Source organism: Mesoplodon densirostris, chromosome 1 (assembly GCF_025265405.1).
Source record: "Mesoplodon densirostris isolate mMesDen1 chromosome 1, mMesDen1 primary haplotype, whole genome shotgun sequence".
Classification (NCBI taxonomy): domain Eukaryota; kingdom Metazoa; phylum Chordata; class Mammalia; order Artiodactyla; family Ziphiidae; genus Mesoplodon; species Mesoplodon densirostris.
In genome coordinates, this window is record NC_082661.1 from 75970579 (window position 1) to 75988201 (window position 17623).

General features: G+C 39.0%; 1 protein-coding gene across 3 annotated transcripts; it reads right to left on the bottom strand.

Annotated features, from left to right (window-relative positions):
* Positions 1 to 468: 468 nt before the first annotated feature.
* Positions 469 to 17623, bottom strand: ETNPPL (ethanolamine-phosphate phospho-lyase). 3 transcript variants are annotated; one of them, XM_060088433.1, is made up of 14 exons: positions 17426 to 17623; positions 16395 to 16550; positions 14639 to 14757; positions 14207 to 14366; positions 12914 to 12988; positions 9232 to 9322; positions 8194 to 8310; positions 6573 to 6655; positions 5747 to 5972; positions 4687 to 4841; positions 3917 to 4006; positions 3576 to 3706; positions 2247 to 2314; positions 469 to 918 (listed from the first exon to the last, which is right to left on the bottom strand). In XM_060088433.1, the coding sequence occupies exons 3-14, from the start codon at positions 14712 to 14714 to the stop codon at positions 790 to 792; spliced, it is 1401 nt and encodes a 466-aa protein (XP_059944416.1). In that variant the 5' UTR covers positions 14715 to 14757; positions 16395 to 16550; positions 17426 to 17623; the 3' UTR covers positions 469 to 789. The 3 variants fall into 3 exon arrangements, with proteins under 3 accessions (XP_059944416.1, XP_059944423.1, XP_059944409.1); XM_060088440.1 differs by having other exon boundaries at positions 16336 to 16550; XM_060088426.1 differs by lacking the exon at positions 16395 to 16550.

A 17623-nucleotide genomic window follows, 5' to 3' on the forward strand; every position in this document is an offset into this window, starting at 1 on the left:
ATGTGTGTATCTCTATGTGTCAGGGGTTGTGCAAAGCTGATAAGCTGGATGAGAAGAGGAAGATGATTGGTTGAAAGTTAATTTTTCACCTAACAGGTAAGTGACTTGCCAAGGTGACAGTCTGAGTAGCCAGAGCAGAGGTCTCCCAACAACACGTTTAGGAGTGTTTCTCGGTGTACTCCTTGTTTGGCCTCTTCACCTCCACCCTCGTCCCCACAGGACCACGATTAACCTAGTTCCCCAACAGAAGTCCAAATTATTCATTCACTTCTTCACTTTTGCTGTATGTGATTTTTTTCCAAATGGCGTTGATTTTACCACCCCAGTGTTCTCTGCAAACGAACGGTAAACATTTTTCTGGTCAAATATTTTTTGGTTTACATCATCTTTTATTTTATTATAGTTCATAAATATGTACAAATTAAATCATTAAAGAATTCATAGTCTCCAAAGTTCAGGAACCTACTACTGTACTTTGCTCTGTCATGTCAAATATTAAAACATGAGAAGTAAAACTGCCAACTTAATAAATATTCCATTTGAAGCTGAAATTGAGTAGAATAAATGAAGTACTTTCAGAAATCTCAAGTAAGGAATTAACAGGCTAGAGGCTAAATCTTGACAGGGTTTGATTATCACTTAGATTATTCTTATTACTCATTTACTTTATACCTCTGAATGGAATGCAGATTCTTCCTTTGGTGGGTATAATAGAGCTTTAACAGAAGGAACACTTCCATTCATTCTGTGTAACTCTGGACATTTATCTTGCTGTAAAATGCTCGTCTCTCATGTCTTGAGCCTCTTACTGAGCAGTGAATGTTTATCTGTGCACAATCCATTTCTTTTTCGGCTGGGATTTTCTTTGGTGTCCGGGCTGCCGTCACTGAGCAATTCCGAGTGGGCTTCCTCAGGCATCTGCAAGACAGACACGGAAACTCCATCAGGCAGCCCGCCTCTAACCCGCCCAGCCTCCAGGCTCCACAAGCCAACAGGCAACACACACGCGGGAGAATACAACACAACACAACACAACACAACACAACACAGCAATGCCCGTTGTTCCTCCCTAACTCTGATTACTACTGTTTTCCACAGACATCTGAAATGTGATGTCAACCTAAAATCTGGGACTGCAAGCCAAAATTTTAGAAACGCGTGCTAACTTCAAAGTGGGATTTCTGGTGGGAACTCCTTTTTTTGTAAGCTCCTTTTCTTTCTTTCTTCTTCTTCTTCTTCTTTTTTTAAAAAATATTTACTTATTTATTTATTTGGCTGCTCTGGCATGTGGGATCTTTGTTGCAGCATGCGAACTCTTAGCTGCGGCATGTGGGATCTAGTTCCCTGACCAAGTCCCTGTAAGCTCCTTTTCAATGCTTGCTTGGTCCTGACAGCTGTGATTCTGTCCCAGACGCAATAAGCCACTCTCAGACAGCAGAGAGGCACTGATTTCTAGCATTGGTTTGTGTTTGCACCAAGAGACAGAAGCGTCCTGTTAGCAAATCACTTGCTCTCTCATTCAAAGGGCCTCATGTTTTTCACTCAGGAAAAGGACTTTGTTGACTACACTGGATGTGCAGGCGGGTTTGAGTGTTCCTTTATGCATCGAAGTCATAAACAAATAACTAATTATGCAACAAAGTCTCTCAAGTTTTTGCCTTTCTGTTTCCTGACCCAGGGAGCGCTTTCTCACACCCTGGGCAGCTCAGGGAGAGAATGGGGAAGCCCTGTGCTGGAAGCACATCGCATGCAGAAACTAGGCCACTCCATGCCATATGGTTCCCAGGCCCCGCCGCCAGTCGAAGTTTCTTCTTTAGTTCACTTGAGGACCAAACTCTGACATTTTGGAGCCACACTGCTGGTGCTTTTGCTGATTAAAGAGTGGTGTGTGGGACTTTGAGTCAGTGTCTTGCATCCCTCAGACAAACAGGAAGGAGCTTAGGACATCTGTTATCTCTCTATATATTTTGAAGGCCCTCTTTGCAAGCCTGAGGGATTTTTTTTGACTTTTTCCGTGGGGGGAGTATAGGAATGATCCTGTAAGAATGGTTCTTTGGCTTTATTCTTGTCAAGTGGTAAGGCACTTGCCTTAATTGTGCACTCAAAATTGCAACAGTAAGCCAACTCTAGCAAAGGTGGGTTTTATTCTAGAGGTCATTGTACAATTTTTTTAAATTTGCACTCCTTTTTCTTAAATTCCCCCAATTTTAAACTTTTGCCCTAAATATTAAGTAACTGACTCTTACCTTGGTTCTGCATGGAGTATTCTCAGAGATCACACTCTCAGTTTTGGCTCCGACGGCTTCTTCTAAACCTATGTCAAGGAAGATACAACGGACAAGACAGAAGAATATAAAAGTCCTTAAAAAAAACCACCCCATTTTGGTAACTAGAGGGGCACCCTTCAAGAAAACTAGAGAGGTACATGTTTTTAAAAAGTGTCACTGTTAAAATAGCTGCTTTTAAACTTTTATTGTAGCATTTCATCATTACAAGTGGCGCTGAGCCTACGTTAGCTCTGCCTAGTTCACTTTGTTAAAACAGAATTCTTTAGCCGCACCACTAAAAATGCTCAAGCTCTGAGCTGAATTTTAAGTAATAGTGACAGATTTGCCCTAACCTATAGTCTCTTCCACCTGTCCCTTCAAGGCACCAGAGGCATCAGGACTGTTGGCCAAGTTTGGGTGTCTTTTGGTCCAAAGACAGTGACTGTATTACAAATAACTTGGGGCTGACTCTCAACTTTCCAAATAATAATGATCTATTTTGTATGCTGCACTGATTCCTGGCTTAGCCTTATCCCAACCCCAGGAGGCTGAGAGGGAGCAGAGAAGTAGAATCTTAAAAATATAACTAAAAGCTCTAACATTTGACAGTGCTTTATGTTTTTCAATATGGTTTTACATTGTTACCTTACTTGTTAATCTTAATTTATGCTCATAACAGAAAAATAAATTAACCTAATTATTTAACAGAGGTAAACAAAAGATGAATTCCTATGACAGGCTATAATTCTGAATGACAAACATAAGTCTTCAAAAATTAAATTGTAATAAGTGAAATACAAAGTCAAATGATAACTATATAACTATATTAACCTATAACCTATATATATATATATATATATATATATATATATATAAGATTTTTTGATATGGACCATTTTTAAAGTCTTTATTGAATTTGTTACAATATTCCTTCTGTTTTATGTTTTGGTTTTTTGGCCCCGAGCCATGTGGGATCTTAGCTCCCTGACCAGGGATCGAACCTGTACCACCTGCATTGGAAGGCGAAGTCTTAACCACTAGACTGACAGGGAAGTCCCTAGCTTATAATTTTTATTAACAGCATTTCCCATATTTTCATGGTACAAAGCTCAAAGACTCTTACACTGCAGCATCTGTGGTGCATGATACAATTAAGATATGCAATTATTTTTAAAAAGTGAAAATAAATGATAATATAAGTGTATACAATCATTTCCACCCTCCTTCACTTCTGCCAGTGCAAGGTGCACTGTCATGTCTGACCAGAGTGTGGGTGAGGGCATCTTATTTAAAGATCTGTGGACAGACCTGTTAGAATCTCATCCAGCTGGTCCACCATAAACTTGGCATCTTCTTCAGTGAAGCACATAGGTGGTTTTATTTTAAGCACATTTCTATGAGGTCCGTCGGCACTGAGAAGCACTCGCTTTTCTTTCATCCTAATGAGTGCGGGAAATACATGTGAGTGCATACTAGTGATAACTAAGATTATTTCAGAATGATGGGAACAGAGAGCACTTTCATATTCGCATGTAGGAAGCCCACATTTGTAATTGCACGAGTCTTAAACTTTTCTCATTTGGGGAGATGAGAGGAAGTAAAAAAAAGCATTCAAGCCAAGACACCAAACGGGTGAGGGGTGTGTTTACTTGTAGATGATGTGCTGAGCTTCGGCTGTGGCGGGGGTCCTTTCCTGATGGTCCTTCACTAAGTCAATTCCAATAAAAAGGCCAACGCCCCTGAGGGGGGTAAAGAAAGGGAACTTGACACACTTTATTAAGCACTGCATTGTCACAAAAAATTAACACTGTCCCTCAAACTTCAGTTTGATTTGAAGCTGAATGTGATTCTCTTTAAAGGGTAGTTGTTATTAGTTCTAATTAATCTAAGATACCAATCTAATGTCCACAGGACTTCTCAGTTTTTGAATCAAGTTAGTTTTTGTCAACCAGTTTTTCTCTCTTCCCTTAATTGTAAAAAAAAAAAAGGCTTAAAAACAACCTTGTCATGCTATTTAGCTTCTCAAGACATCAACTATGACATATCTTTAATCTTTACATATATATATGAAAATGTTTTCATATATATATGAAAAATAGTGAGTTTTCTTGGATGTCATTTTTAATATTTTTAATAGATCATTTAGAGTTACCTTAAGTTCCTTCTCTTCATCTTTTGCCTGCTGAAATTATCCTGGCTTAATATTTTTCAAAAAAGTATAAAAATCAGGAAAGATATGTACCCAAAATTTAACAGTGATGATATCTGGGTTCTGGATGAAAAATGAGTTTTGTTTCTGTTTCTTCAGTGTTTCTAGATCTGGTTTTGTGTTAACTTATTTTAAATTTATAAGATAAAATATAACAAATTTTCATTTGGACGAATGAATAACTGCATGACAACTTTATGATAAATATACCTGATATCTCCTATCAAAGTATGTTTAGCCTTCTGCTTATTCAGTAACTTGGTAAGATAATTCCCTACTCTTGTGGCATTTCCTTGAAGGTTTTCATTTTCAATTACATCCAGGATGGCCAAACCAACAGCAGAAGATACTGGATTTCCTCCATACTGTGGAAAGAAGATGAATGAGAAAATAGAATAGTTGAATTTGTGGTATTGCTTCATCTATGAGAAATTTGGCTCATACATAAGCAAGTAAAGATATAATTTCAATAAAAATTTCCCTTGTGATATTAGTTTCTTAGATTTAGAATATAACATGATTCTATTCATTTAAGATTGAGAATAAAATTCTAAATTATATATAGCTGCAAAACTGGTATGAACGATTATTGGGGAATTTATAAGTTCGTCCAAACCAAAAACAGACATTGTGTTGGGAATTAAGGATTTCAGAGTGTGGTTTAGTTAGGGGGATGTGGGTTTCAGTGCTTGAACATCTGTGTGAAAAAAGTTAAGCAATGATATTTTCTCCAAATAATTTATGTTCTTAGATATTACTCTAACTTTTAGCTGTAACAAGTCCTAGTATACATACTGCACAAACTATAATAATCTTTCCAAACTTAAAGCTTATAACTTTTAGGGGTAAAATCAAGGAAATAAAATTTCCCAAAGATAGAAATTTAGTTAGTATCTCCTATGACAGCCCTGTAACATTTATAGTAGTGAATCATCTAAGTGAAGTGTTTTGGGAATTTAAATGTGATACAAAACAAAAAAGATCCTATTATCTGTTAATGAAATATCATAACCTCTAGAGTTTAGCAGGGCAGCCATCTGTCATTGTAACAATTAATAGGAACACTTTAGGAAGGGGAAAGATACACAAGAAAAAAATACAAGGAGGATTGTGTCAGATAGAATGAAATATGGTTAGATCAAAATTTGGCTAGGGTCCTGGCGTGGTTAGCTGGCAACAGTGAGATTTATTCTTTATTACATTGGAAAGAAACATAAGAACATGCATTATTTTTCCCTCTTAGCATTAAAGTGGGGAGGTCAAAATTTACCGTATTGAAATATTCCATCCCAGAGCTGCTGAAGGCTTCTGCAATTTCTTTGGTTGTTACCACGCATGCCACTGGGTGGCCATTGCCCATTGGTTTTCCCATTGTGACGATGTCTGGAATGAAATCTTCACCAAACATTTGGAAGCTCCAGAAATGTGTCCCAACTCGGCCAAAGCCTACTTGAACTTCATCAGCTATAAACACACCTCCTGCTCCATGTACATATCTGAAAAGCAAAAGGGCAGCCTGATGCCTTCAGGTCACTGAAAGTCCCCAAACCCTCCCATAAGATACAGATTACTGAAAACTTAAAAAATGTTGTTAAGCTGAAGTCTATAATCTTTGTTAAAAACATTTCAGTGTTCAAATCCCCAATGACATCTATGTGATGTCATTGACTTTGAAACATAATCACATAATTTCCAGATTAGATATGTTCTATATTGTTTGGGTTTGTGCTGCTTAAAGGAAGCTCTACTGCAGTATTTTAATAGGGAAGAAAAAGAAGTGAACAAGAAGTAGTGTTCAGCAGGTTTAATTTTCAAATTTTTACTAATTAGTAAAGCTTGGACACCAACGAATCAGAGGAGATGCCAGGTGGGTAGTGGGAGCACAGCTCTGGAGGCTGCCCTGCTGGACCTTGTGTAAACCCTTTATTTGCTGGAGCTTGGGAAGGTGGAGGAGTTCCAGGAGTCCTGGGTGGCAGGCACTCCCAAGTGGCTATTTACCAGCTAGTTTGGAAGTATTTCAATATCTTAACAACCAGGATGGCCCTACAGAATTGTCACAGTGCCTTCAGTTTGACCAAGGATGCCCAAGTACATACTCTGCCACTTTCTGGAAGTAGCCTGCTGGAGGAATTATTTGTCCGCCACAACTCTGCATGGATTCAGCAATAAAGGCAGCAATCTATACAAGAGAAGATGGGGTCAAAGTCCATTAGGTCCTCCTCCCGTTACCCCCTACAAAAAGAGGACTTCTTATGGAGAAGGTGACTTAAAAAATGGTTGGGAATGGACCCATGGCAAGAGACAAATTGGCCATTTGATTAAAAAGATGTCCACGCTGGAAATGCAAGAATTCTGAAGCATTCGTTTCTGAAATTCTAGGGTACCAATGAAACCATCACAAGAAAATGGTGGAGAGGGTGACTTCCATTTCTCCATTATTAATTTAAATGCAGTGTTTTCATTAGGAACAACTGAATAAGACTGATGTTTTGATTAGTCTTTAATATGAACCTCTAAAAATTTACCCAGGTTCCATCACTGGGGCGCTTGTTTGCTCAGCTTGGTAAATTAGGACTGCCCGAACCTGGAATTTGCACTAAGGAGATGAGAGGGTGACTAGTGGCCACGAATCTTAGTTATTGTGCTATATTTCTGGTTCTTGCCCTGAACCAGGCTTACAACTTAACAAAATAAGGCAGTTCACAAAGGAACTAAAGAGGATGTGTTCTAGAGGCTGAGAAAGGAGAAGTAAAAATAGGTAACAGTAAATTAAGAGAAAGCATAGAAATAGTATGAGATAAGAAGTCAAGCAATCAACTATACTTCAATTAAGAAAAAAAAAGGGGGGAACTAAGGTTCTAGTCCAGACTACCTCTTTTAGGATATGAAAAACGAATGGGAAGAAAAGAAGAAATAGTTAAGAAAGGCAAATGACTTTCCAGTCATTAAGATAAAAATACTTGAAATGGAAAACACACAGGCTTCATTTTTATCTCAATTAAAAAGTTTTTTTATTGCCATGTTGTTGCCATAAGCCAATTGAAAGGCAAAGCATGTGTCAAATCACATTAAAACTCCATGTAAGTAACTCCTGAAAGGGCTGAGAATTACCGTTAAGCTGAAGACAGTAGGGTGAAGACTGAGAAAATGGAAACTCCTTTTTTCCTACTTGGGAGGATTCTGGTTTGCTTTAGAAGTGCAGACCCAAATTGGAAGAACATTTTCCTGCTTGTCTTACACACGTTCTTTGGCTTCAGGAAAGTTGAACCAGTTCTAGGGAAGAGCCAAGGCTCCCCGGGTCCAGGAGTCTGCAGTGGCCCCAAGGCCCCAGGGCCACCCTGCCTCTTCCCTCCCTTCCCTTATATTAGCCCCTCGTGCTACTCTCAGTTGGAATGTTCTGTCCATGAGCTATCACCTTTCTTAATTTTCTCCTCCTATCACTTTGGACCAGAGTCTGCATCCCAGTGGGAAGGTCAGAATTAGACCACCAGTTCTGAAACAGGTATAGTAATTACATTTCCAGGATAAATAAAAATAGTCTTAGAGGCATGACTCTAATAATGTACTTTCTGAAATATGAACTAAGTAAAAACGTAACTAGAGAAGAACAGAAAGTGATTTGAGATCTAATCCTTTCCCACCTCTCCAATGTATCACAGTGATTTCAATCTATTTTATAAAAGATATTAAAGTGTTTCCAAAGCTATAAATACAAACCTTCCTTCCACTGTTATGAGCTTCGTCAATAATTTTCTTCACTTCATCGGCATAAGCACTGGCCGGGTCTGTATGGTCTTCTCTGTATTTTCCTCTGTAAGTATCTGGAGCTGGTGCCTGAAAACATCAAAAGATAACAGTTTCTTATGATTTGTCTCCTGGACAAATGAGCTTTTAAGAAAGTGCCTTTCCCTCCAGGAGCATAATATTGTAGAAAGGTGACTCGTGGACTTAAGTGACTCTAGGTTCTTTTGCTCTTTTTCCTTAACATTTCTGAATTCTGTGAGACTTGAAATCTTTGCATTGTGAACAGGAGCTTGGATTTGCTCCTAGGCCCTTAGAAGTCAAGATTGCATCCCTAGTCACATAAGGGACAACTTCAAACAACAAGTGTGATTATGTTATTTGAAAATTTCAATGAATGGAAACTGTATTAACAATTCTATATTGAAAATAAGCTGACACTTACCAACTATATAGTAAACTGTAATCATTCAGAAAACTAGAGTGCCTTAGCACTAATTTCAGATCTTAAAATTTTGAAAGAATGTATTAATGATTCTCTTTAAAAAGTCTACTGATCCTTAATTAAGCCAAATGAGTTTTACTGTTTCAATAGCTTGGTTTCTTTATTAAATGATATTTATTTTACTTAATAAATTTACATAATAATTTAGCATAGAGTAATTTTAAGACAGTCATACACACTTGATGCAACTCTGAGTTTCAAATAGGCTTCAGTGATAGAAAAAGTAATTTAAACATCAAGGGGCAAGAAAAATAAAATGAGAGCTGTGAATAAGAGCTATCACTACCACTATACTAATTTGTATGGTACTCATCAATGGATTTTAAACCACATCTTGTCATTAACTAGCTCTTTGACTTTAGCAAACAGATCTTTGCTAAAGACCTGTAACTGCTCTAGATCTTAGTTTCCTTTTTCATGGTTTCATTTCAACGCAAGGATTGGACTGGGTTATCACTGGGCACTCTTCCAGTAGTAACATTCTGATTCTTGGATTCCACGATACTTACCACATGCACAAATTCTTTCTTGACATCTTTGCCCTTTTGAAATTTATATGGACTGATCTCAATTAAAGATGATAGGTGACCATGGTAAGCACTGAAAAGAAAAAGGACAATAACCAAAATCACTCAAAGAAGGACGCTTTTCTAGTATATGAAAAATAGTACTGCACATCATCCAGGGAGAATCTCAACATTGGTGCCAGATTTAACTATATGGAATCTAATTTTTCATGGTAGGACTGGCCATTAATTTGTCCCACTCTCCTGATTCAGGTAATAAAACACATAGAAAGCCAAGTATGTATCCTCATAGACAGTTACTTTTTAGCAGGAAAGAACTTAATTTCTTTGGATTGTATTAGCTCTGCTAAATTAGATTATCTAAATGTAAAACATTAATTTCTATAGCTTCAGGAGAAATTTCAGATGTATGTATTCTTTAAATGTATTTGATAGTTACATTCTAGTAAATTTAAAAAACAACTTTATATCACAGAATGGGCTGTGTTTCTGTCTGGGATGGTTTCAAAGGGATATCCAATTGCTCAAATGAAAGTTGGTAAGGAACAGGAGGTCTTTTCTAAAAGGACTAAGATTAAGAGGTAATCAAGTGGGTATGAAATTCCTTTCTTTCACTTAAAATACAGATGGCTATGATATTCCCTTTTATGTTTCTTGCCCAGAGGTATATAATTGGGAGGCCTGGAAAAGAAATTATAAAAGGCCCATAAATAGATAAAGCAAAGAGGGAGGACTTCCCCTACCGTAGATTAAAACATGCTACAAAGCCATAGTAATGAAATTAGTATGGTATTGGAATAAGAACAAAGTAATGACTGGGACAGAAGTGAGCTCAGAGACACAGCCATACATAAATGGTAACACAGCGGCCTCTTGGTGGAGTCAATATGAGGAGCCGTTATAGAGGTAGTAGAAGAAAATAAACAAGACATCTTTGTGATCTGAGGAGTGGGGGTGGGTGTGTGTGGTGGGAGAGATATTAACAAAACTTAGAAAACCAAACCATAGGATGAAAATGGCAACTATTTGATTTAATCAAATTTTTGGAGGTTGGACGATACCATGGACAAAGTTAAAAGACAGATGATAGATTGGGAAAAAGCATTTGAAATGTCTCAAACTAAAAGAGATTAATAGTCAAAATGGTGGTTCTTAAGTCTATCTGCATATTAGCATCACCTGGGAAACTTTAAAATCTATACCGTTTCCTGGAATCCACCTCTAGAGATTCTCTCTCTCTCTCTTTTTTTAATTTTTAAATTTTTTTGGCTGAGCCGTGCTGCATGCAGGACCTTAGTTGCCCGACCAGGCATCAAACCAGCAACACTTGTGTTGAGAACTCAGAGTCTTAACCACTGGACTGCCAGAGAAGTCCCTAGAGATTCACTTTAATTGGTCTGGAGTGGGACCTGGGCACTGGCATTAAAAAAAGAAAATTTCCCCAGGTAATTCTAAAACACAGTCAAGGCTGAGATCCTCTCATCTAAACTATGCATGCAACCACAAAAGCAAGGATGGAAATCCCAACAGAAAAATGGGCAAAGAATATAAACAGGTAATTCTCAGAAAGGAAGTCACAAATGCATAATAAGCATATGAAGAGATACTCAAACTCATAATTAGAAATTGCAAATAAAAACAACATTGATAGGGACTTCCCTGGTGGCACAGTGGTTGAGAGTCTGCCTGCCAGTGCGGGGAACATGGGCTCAATCCCTGGTCTGGGAGGATCCCACATGCTGCAGAGCAACTAGGCCCATGCGCCACAACTACTAAGTCTGTGCTCCAGAGCCCAAGCCACAACTACTGAAGCCCAAGTCCCTAGAGCCCGTGCTCTGCAACAAAGAGAAGCCACTGCAATGAGAAGCCCTCACACTGCGGTGGGGAGTGGTCCCTGCTTGCTGCAACTGGAGAGGGCCTGGGCACAGCACCGAGGACCCAGAGCAGCCAAGAATAAACAAACAAACAAACAAACAAATAAATAAGTAAATTTATGAAAAGGGAAAAAAAATCCTGAAAATTAAAAAAAACCCTCAACAATCTTGATATCATTTTATACCTATTAGACGGCAAAAATTAAGAAAAAAAAGAAGGTGGGATATTCTTAGTTTTGAGTGAGGATACGTGAAAATTGGACATTTCATGCACTGGGTAGAGTGTGCAACCACTTTGGAGACTGATCTGGCAGGCTTTGGTCAAATCAACAATGTTTACTGTACCCCTATGGCCTAGCAATCTTGTTTCTGGGTGCTTTATCCCCAAGAAATTCTCAGAAAGGTCCATAAAGGCACATGTACAAGGGCACTCATTGCAGTGTTGCTTGTGGTAGCTGGGAGTAAAGGGCAGTCACAGTATCTATTCTGTGGTAGGCAGGCAGAATCATGCCTCCCCTCCCAAAAGATGCCCATGTCCTAAGCCTCAGAACCTAAGAATGTTACATGGTAAAGGGGATCTTGCAGACATGATTAAATTAAGGACCATGAAATGGAGCGATAATCCTGGAGGGTCAGATGTTATCACAAGAAACTTTATAAGTGAAAGAAGGCAGCAGGAGGATGGTGGTCAGAGACAGATGAGGTGATGTGAAGATGGAAGCAGAGGCTGGAGTGATGTAATGTCTGGCTCTGAAGATGAAGGAGGGGACCACAAGCCAAGGAATGCAGGCAGCCTCTAGAAGGTGGAGGCAAGGAAACAGATTCTTCCCTAGTGTCTTCAGAAGGAGTGCAGCCCTGTTGAACCTTGATTTTAGCTCAGTGAGACCCATTTTGGACATCTGACCTCTAGAACTATAAGAGAATAAATTTATGTTGCTTAAGCCACTATGTTTATGATAAAGTGCTATAGCGACAATAGAAAATGAATACACCAACCAACACATAAAACAAGAGATGCCTATAGAAGGGTAAGAAATGAGGTGATGTTCAATTCAACCCTTTGTGTCTGAGATTAGTGGGGTGGAGAGGTAGAAAAAAATTTTAAATCTCACTGAAGATGGAAATTAACAAATTTCTTGTTTAAAATATAATGAATTCATTTTTGAGAAGTAAAACTAAATAGTGACTATTAAAAACCACAAATTAATGAGAAAGAACTATTTTTACTTGGCTATTTGTTGTCTTTAAAATTTGCTCTAGGGAATTCCTTGGTGGTCCAGTGGTTAGGACTCCACATTCTCACTGCCAAGGGCCCAGGTTCAATTGCTGGTCGAGGAACTAAGATCCCACGAGCCGCATGGTGTGGCCACAAAAAGAAAAATAATATGCTCTAAATTGTTATCTTTTAAATTAATTATGTGAATAATCACAATTGTGACATGAATGCTTGGATTTTTAAGAAATTATATTTTTATTCTGAAAAAGATGGAGTTATACACACATTGCAGTGGCTCAATTAACAGTTAAATGCGTGAAAAGTAAACCCTGATTCATGCAAAGCCCATGAGACCATGACTACAGCACCCAAAAGAGCCTCCAAGTACTTGGAAGGAATTAAGTGTCCTTCAGGCCTGAGCTGGCCTTGAAACCTATACATAACAACAACAAAAAAACTTGTGCCGTACATCCAGCCTCCTTCATACATGCTTATGGTATTAGTATGGAGAGGATCAATATAATTTTGTCTCTGAAGGCATTTCCTGCTTAGAAGTCTTGTGTTCAAGACTTACTGGTCAAGAGTGATCACGTCTTGGTGGCCTCTGAACTGCCGAGCCAGGCGTAAGGCTAAGTCATTGGCTTCAGATCTATTAAGAGAGCAGAGAGAGAAGGGACAATGTGACATAAGCCCTTTTAAAAATCTTTCAAACCATTATTTTCAAAGTTGAGGATTCCAAAGCCTGTTTAACTTTGAGATTATTCTTTGTACTACTCCAGGTTCTGTCACCTCCAGTCTTTGGTGACACTGCTCTCTCTCTAAGGCTAATCACTCTTTGACAGTATAGGATTCTTCAGAAGTGAAAGTCGAATATTATATTCAATTTATTGAAGGCAAGAATGCCTTAGAGCAACAAATTAGATCTGAAAATGTCCTAATTCTTCACAAAGAAAAAAGAAAAATCTTCTGGTTATAAACCAATCTTCTGGTTATTTGATTTTAAGGTATCTCATTGAAAAGAGAAAACGAATCACAGAATCATAATAGAACATTCACAGGATTTCTAATAGTTTTAATTCATATGTACATATATATCATTTTAAATTTATGCTGTATAGACAGATTTCCTCCCAATATAACGTTGTACAGGTGAGCTTTTCTCCTGTCATTAAACATGTATTTTCAAAAACATACTTTTTAATGCCTGTATAATATTCCATAGAATGGACATATCTATTCACTTGAATTGACTCATTCCTCCTTTGTGTTTGTGTTGGGGAAATGCTTATTGCCTAAGGAAACAAATTAATCAAAAATCTTATAAAACTTATATAACTTGTTTAGTAGAGTTCTTTCTTTGCCAAAATTCCTCATTCAAGCTTTGAAAGAACTATCTAGGTTCATCTAGATTCTTTAGCTACTTACTCTATTGCCCAAAGAAGTGGGTGCCATTTGACTAGTTAGGTTTTCTCACATGAACACCAGACTTGAATATTTTTGCCAATATTTGGTTACAACCCAAGTATCCATCCTTTAGGGATACTTAAGGGTATGCTTTCCCCATCTTTCACCAAGGAAGCTGTGGTAATAAAAAGCTGAGTGACATGCACTTGTTAATCATGGGACTGTTGGTATAGGCTGTGTCAGGAGTCCTGGAACATGCTGTCAGGTATCTTATCTACAAAGGGCTGGTGGGCCAAAGCAAAAGAACCAGAATGGTCAGGTCCCCCATGTGGGGTCATTAGTAAACAGCAAGAATCTCAGGAAACCTTTTTAGATATTTGTACTCCACCAGCAATCAAACAGAAAAGAGAGGAAACAAAGAGATTGGTGGGAATGGGGATGGGTGGAAAACCTCAGAACATACCCTGAATTTGTAAAATAGCAAACAGAGAGTCTGTCCGGCAGGGTTGCTGACAGGCGCTTGGCATACTCAACAATGTTGTCGTGGAGGAATCGAGAATTTGTATTTAGTAGTTCCATCTGTTTCTGGGCAGCTTTGACCACTTCTGGGTGGCAGTGTCCCACTAAAATTTAGAAGACAAAAGCCCCAAAAATGAGTTACAAATCTAAATGCCTGGGAAGTGAGGGGCATTCTGAAGCAAGCAAAAAAAAAAAAAAAAAGGTTGATCCTCTTCCTCTCCCACATTTTGTTCTAGCTTTTCCCCGCCTAGGACTACTGGCCCTGTTCAGCCGAGGAACTGCAGCCACTGCAATTCCTGGGACAAATATCAACGGTGCCAAGTCTGCCTTACTCCAGAAACATATCCTTCAAGGCACGACAAAGAAAGCACATTACCATGGGCTACGTTGTTGATGCAATCCAAGTACTGTTCACCTTTCTCGTCAAACATGTACTGCCCCTGGGCTCGCATTATTTTGATGGGATCCGCAGCAAAGAAAACTTTGCAGGAGGGCCTAGAAATAATGAAAGGAAACACTTTGGTCTGGTAGGACTGCTCAGTGTTTTTCCTTCTCAACGAAGGTCATGATCAGTGGAAAATTACAATTACGTAAAAGAAAGGGAAAACACAACCTGGGTGACATACTTTTTTTTTTCATTTCATTTTAGCCTGGAACCTTTTACCTTAATCCCCCATCCGTGACACTGCTCACATTTCTTATGCTTGTTATATTAAATTTGCCATGATCTGACAACTCTATTTAGAAGCACAAGGATCAACTCTGACAGCTCTAATTACACAAACCAATAACTAATTTTCCTTTGAGAAATTTTGTTCAACCAGGAAAAAAAACAAACTTTTTTTTTTGAGCCTTCCTATGTGTCAGGAACTGACAGCTATTACAAATATTATCTCATTTAATCCTCCCAACAATAATATGAGTTATTATCATTCTCATTTTTATAGTTGAAGAAACGGACACTGAAAAATTAAGAAGCTTGGTTCAAGGTTACACAGCCAGTGAGAAAACCAGAATTTGAAAGTAGACTGTCTTGATCGTAACTAGATTTATCATGGTGAACATTTTGAAATGTACAGAAATATTGAATCACTATGTTGTGTAATAGTTACTAACATAGTGTTGTAGGTCCATTATACTTCAAAAATAAACTCATAGAAAAACTCATACTAGGGATATAATTTATATGTACAACATGATAAAGATAATTAACACTGCTGTATGTTATACACGAAAGTTGTTAAGAAAGCAAATCCTAAGAGTTCTCATCACAAGGTAAAAAATTTTTTTTTCTATTTCTTTAATTTTGTATCAATATGAGATGGATATTCACTAAACTTATTGGGATAATGATTTCATGATGTAAGTCAAATCATTATGCTGTTCAACTCAAACTTATACAGTGCTGTATGTCAATTATATATCAATAAAATTGGAAGAAGAGAAAAAAAAAGGTAGACTGTCTTATGCCATAGCCCAAAACAGGGCTTGCTTGCTAATCTAATCTCTCTCTCTAATCTAATTTGTAGAGAAATGAATAGCACTAAAAGCTAAATACAAATAACTTAGTGTTAAATACTATGCAGGAGATTTTACAGATCATTTTCATGTCTTTTGATTGGTATTCGTCCTGCATCAAATGGATTTCCCTTTCTTAAATAATAAAATCCAATTATTATTCTAACCCTTTAACCCACTCTTTTCTGCATAATAAAAAGTCATCCATATTTTTGGTTATTTGGATGGCTGGCTGGAGTACAGATTTTAGCAACATAGAAACATCACAAAGATTTCTGAACTTGGTTCTATGGACATTTAGAAACTAAAACAAAACATTATTTTTATTTTGGTGATTTTGCATGCACAAAAAATACCACATGCATTGGAGGTAGTTTAGAGGGTAATTAGATACATATTAAATGGATATGCAACTGTTTAGAAAGTATTGTGATTATTGTGAATAGGTAATTAAAATTTAAAATTGCCTAAGATTAAGCATCTTCAGCTAAGATGAAACTAATATTTAATGAGCATTTCTTCTTGGTTCAAATTCAGCTGTTAGTTTATACCTACAAGTTAAAATCCAGAAAAACCCTTCGTTATGAATGTGGGCTGGAAACTTCGGACTTCACCTTGCCTCCTTGTACTTCCCGTCTTCTCACTCAGACTTCCGGTGAAATTCTTTCTCAGTCATGCCATGGCTACCAATCCTCCTTTCACAGAATTTGTTCTGCTCACGTCAGAAATCATTAGGTTTTCATTGGAATCTAACTATATAGGATTGAAAACTAACAGAAAGGAGTGCTGATTAGAAAAAGGGAAGGAGGTGATCCGGTAATGAGGTATCTGACCATTTTGACCCTATTGCGGGGGTCGAGAGAGATTTAACTAGTCTCCTAAACCACCTAGAAACCTCCTGGGTTGAGATCAGATCAAATCTCAAATCAGATCACAAGGTAACTTGACACTACTAGGACCAGAGCCCAGGTCTGACCTAAGGTTCGGTCCTGTACGCTCACCAAGTCGTCTACAACACGAGTAAAACAAAAGTAGACCGGAGAAAACACTGCATCTTTAAATTGTAATGAGGGCACAGCTGGGGAGACCAAGGTAAGTGGTATCTTACTCTTAAGAAAGTGGTTTCAAAGTTTTTTTACTGGCTGGATTAACCTTTTACTTCTTAACCAAGCGTGCAAGAAGAAAAAGTTCACTTTAAACAAAAGTTGTCATAATGAGTTTTCATAGCCATCGTCAAAAATATTTCGGAGTTCAGTTTTCTAAAACTTTCGCGGTGGTGGGAGCGGCGGAGAGCTACCCGTCTCCCTCCCAGAGCCTATCGCTGGAACGGTGTTCTACTTCAATGGCTCTCAACCTTTACGGTCAATTCCCCCAGCCGGCCGGCCGGCAGCCCTCACCCCCTCGGCGGGCTGCAGAGCGCGGGGACCGCTCTGGAGCCGGCTGGTCGGCAGCCCCCTTGGGCGGAGGAGAGGCGGGGCGCTCCGGGCGGGCGGCGGCGCGCGTGCGCAGGTGCGGCGGGCGGGTGGCGGTCTCGCACCCCGCCGGCAGCAGCCCGCTGGCCCGCTCCCTGCCCCGCTGCGGCTCTCCGCCCCCCGCCGGTGATTCCCCATCTCTGCGCCTTTCCTCGGGGCTGGGGAGCGCTCACGCGATGTGCTTCCTCCTCAGCGCCAGGGTGTCTTGCTTGCTGTATAGCTCGCACATGGTGGCGGGGTGCCGGGCGCTCCCAGGGGTCTCTCCTCTCCGGTCCGTTCGCCTCCCTCGCGAGCCCGCGGGACTGTCTCAGCGGTGGCCCTTTTCTCCCGTTTTCCCCCGTTGGGTCCCCTTGCCCCGGGCGTCGGAGGTC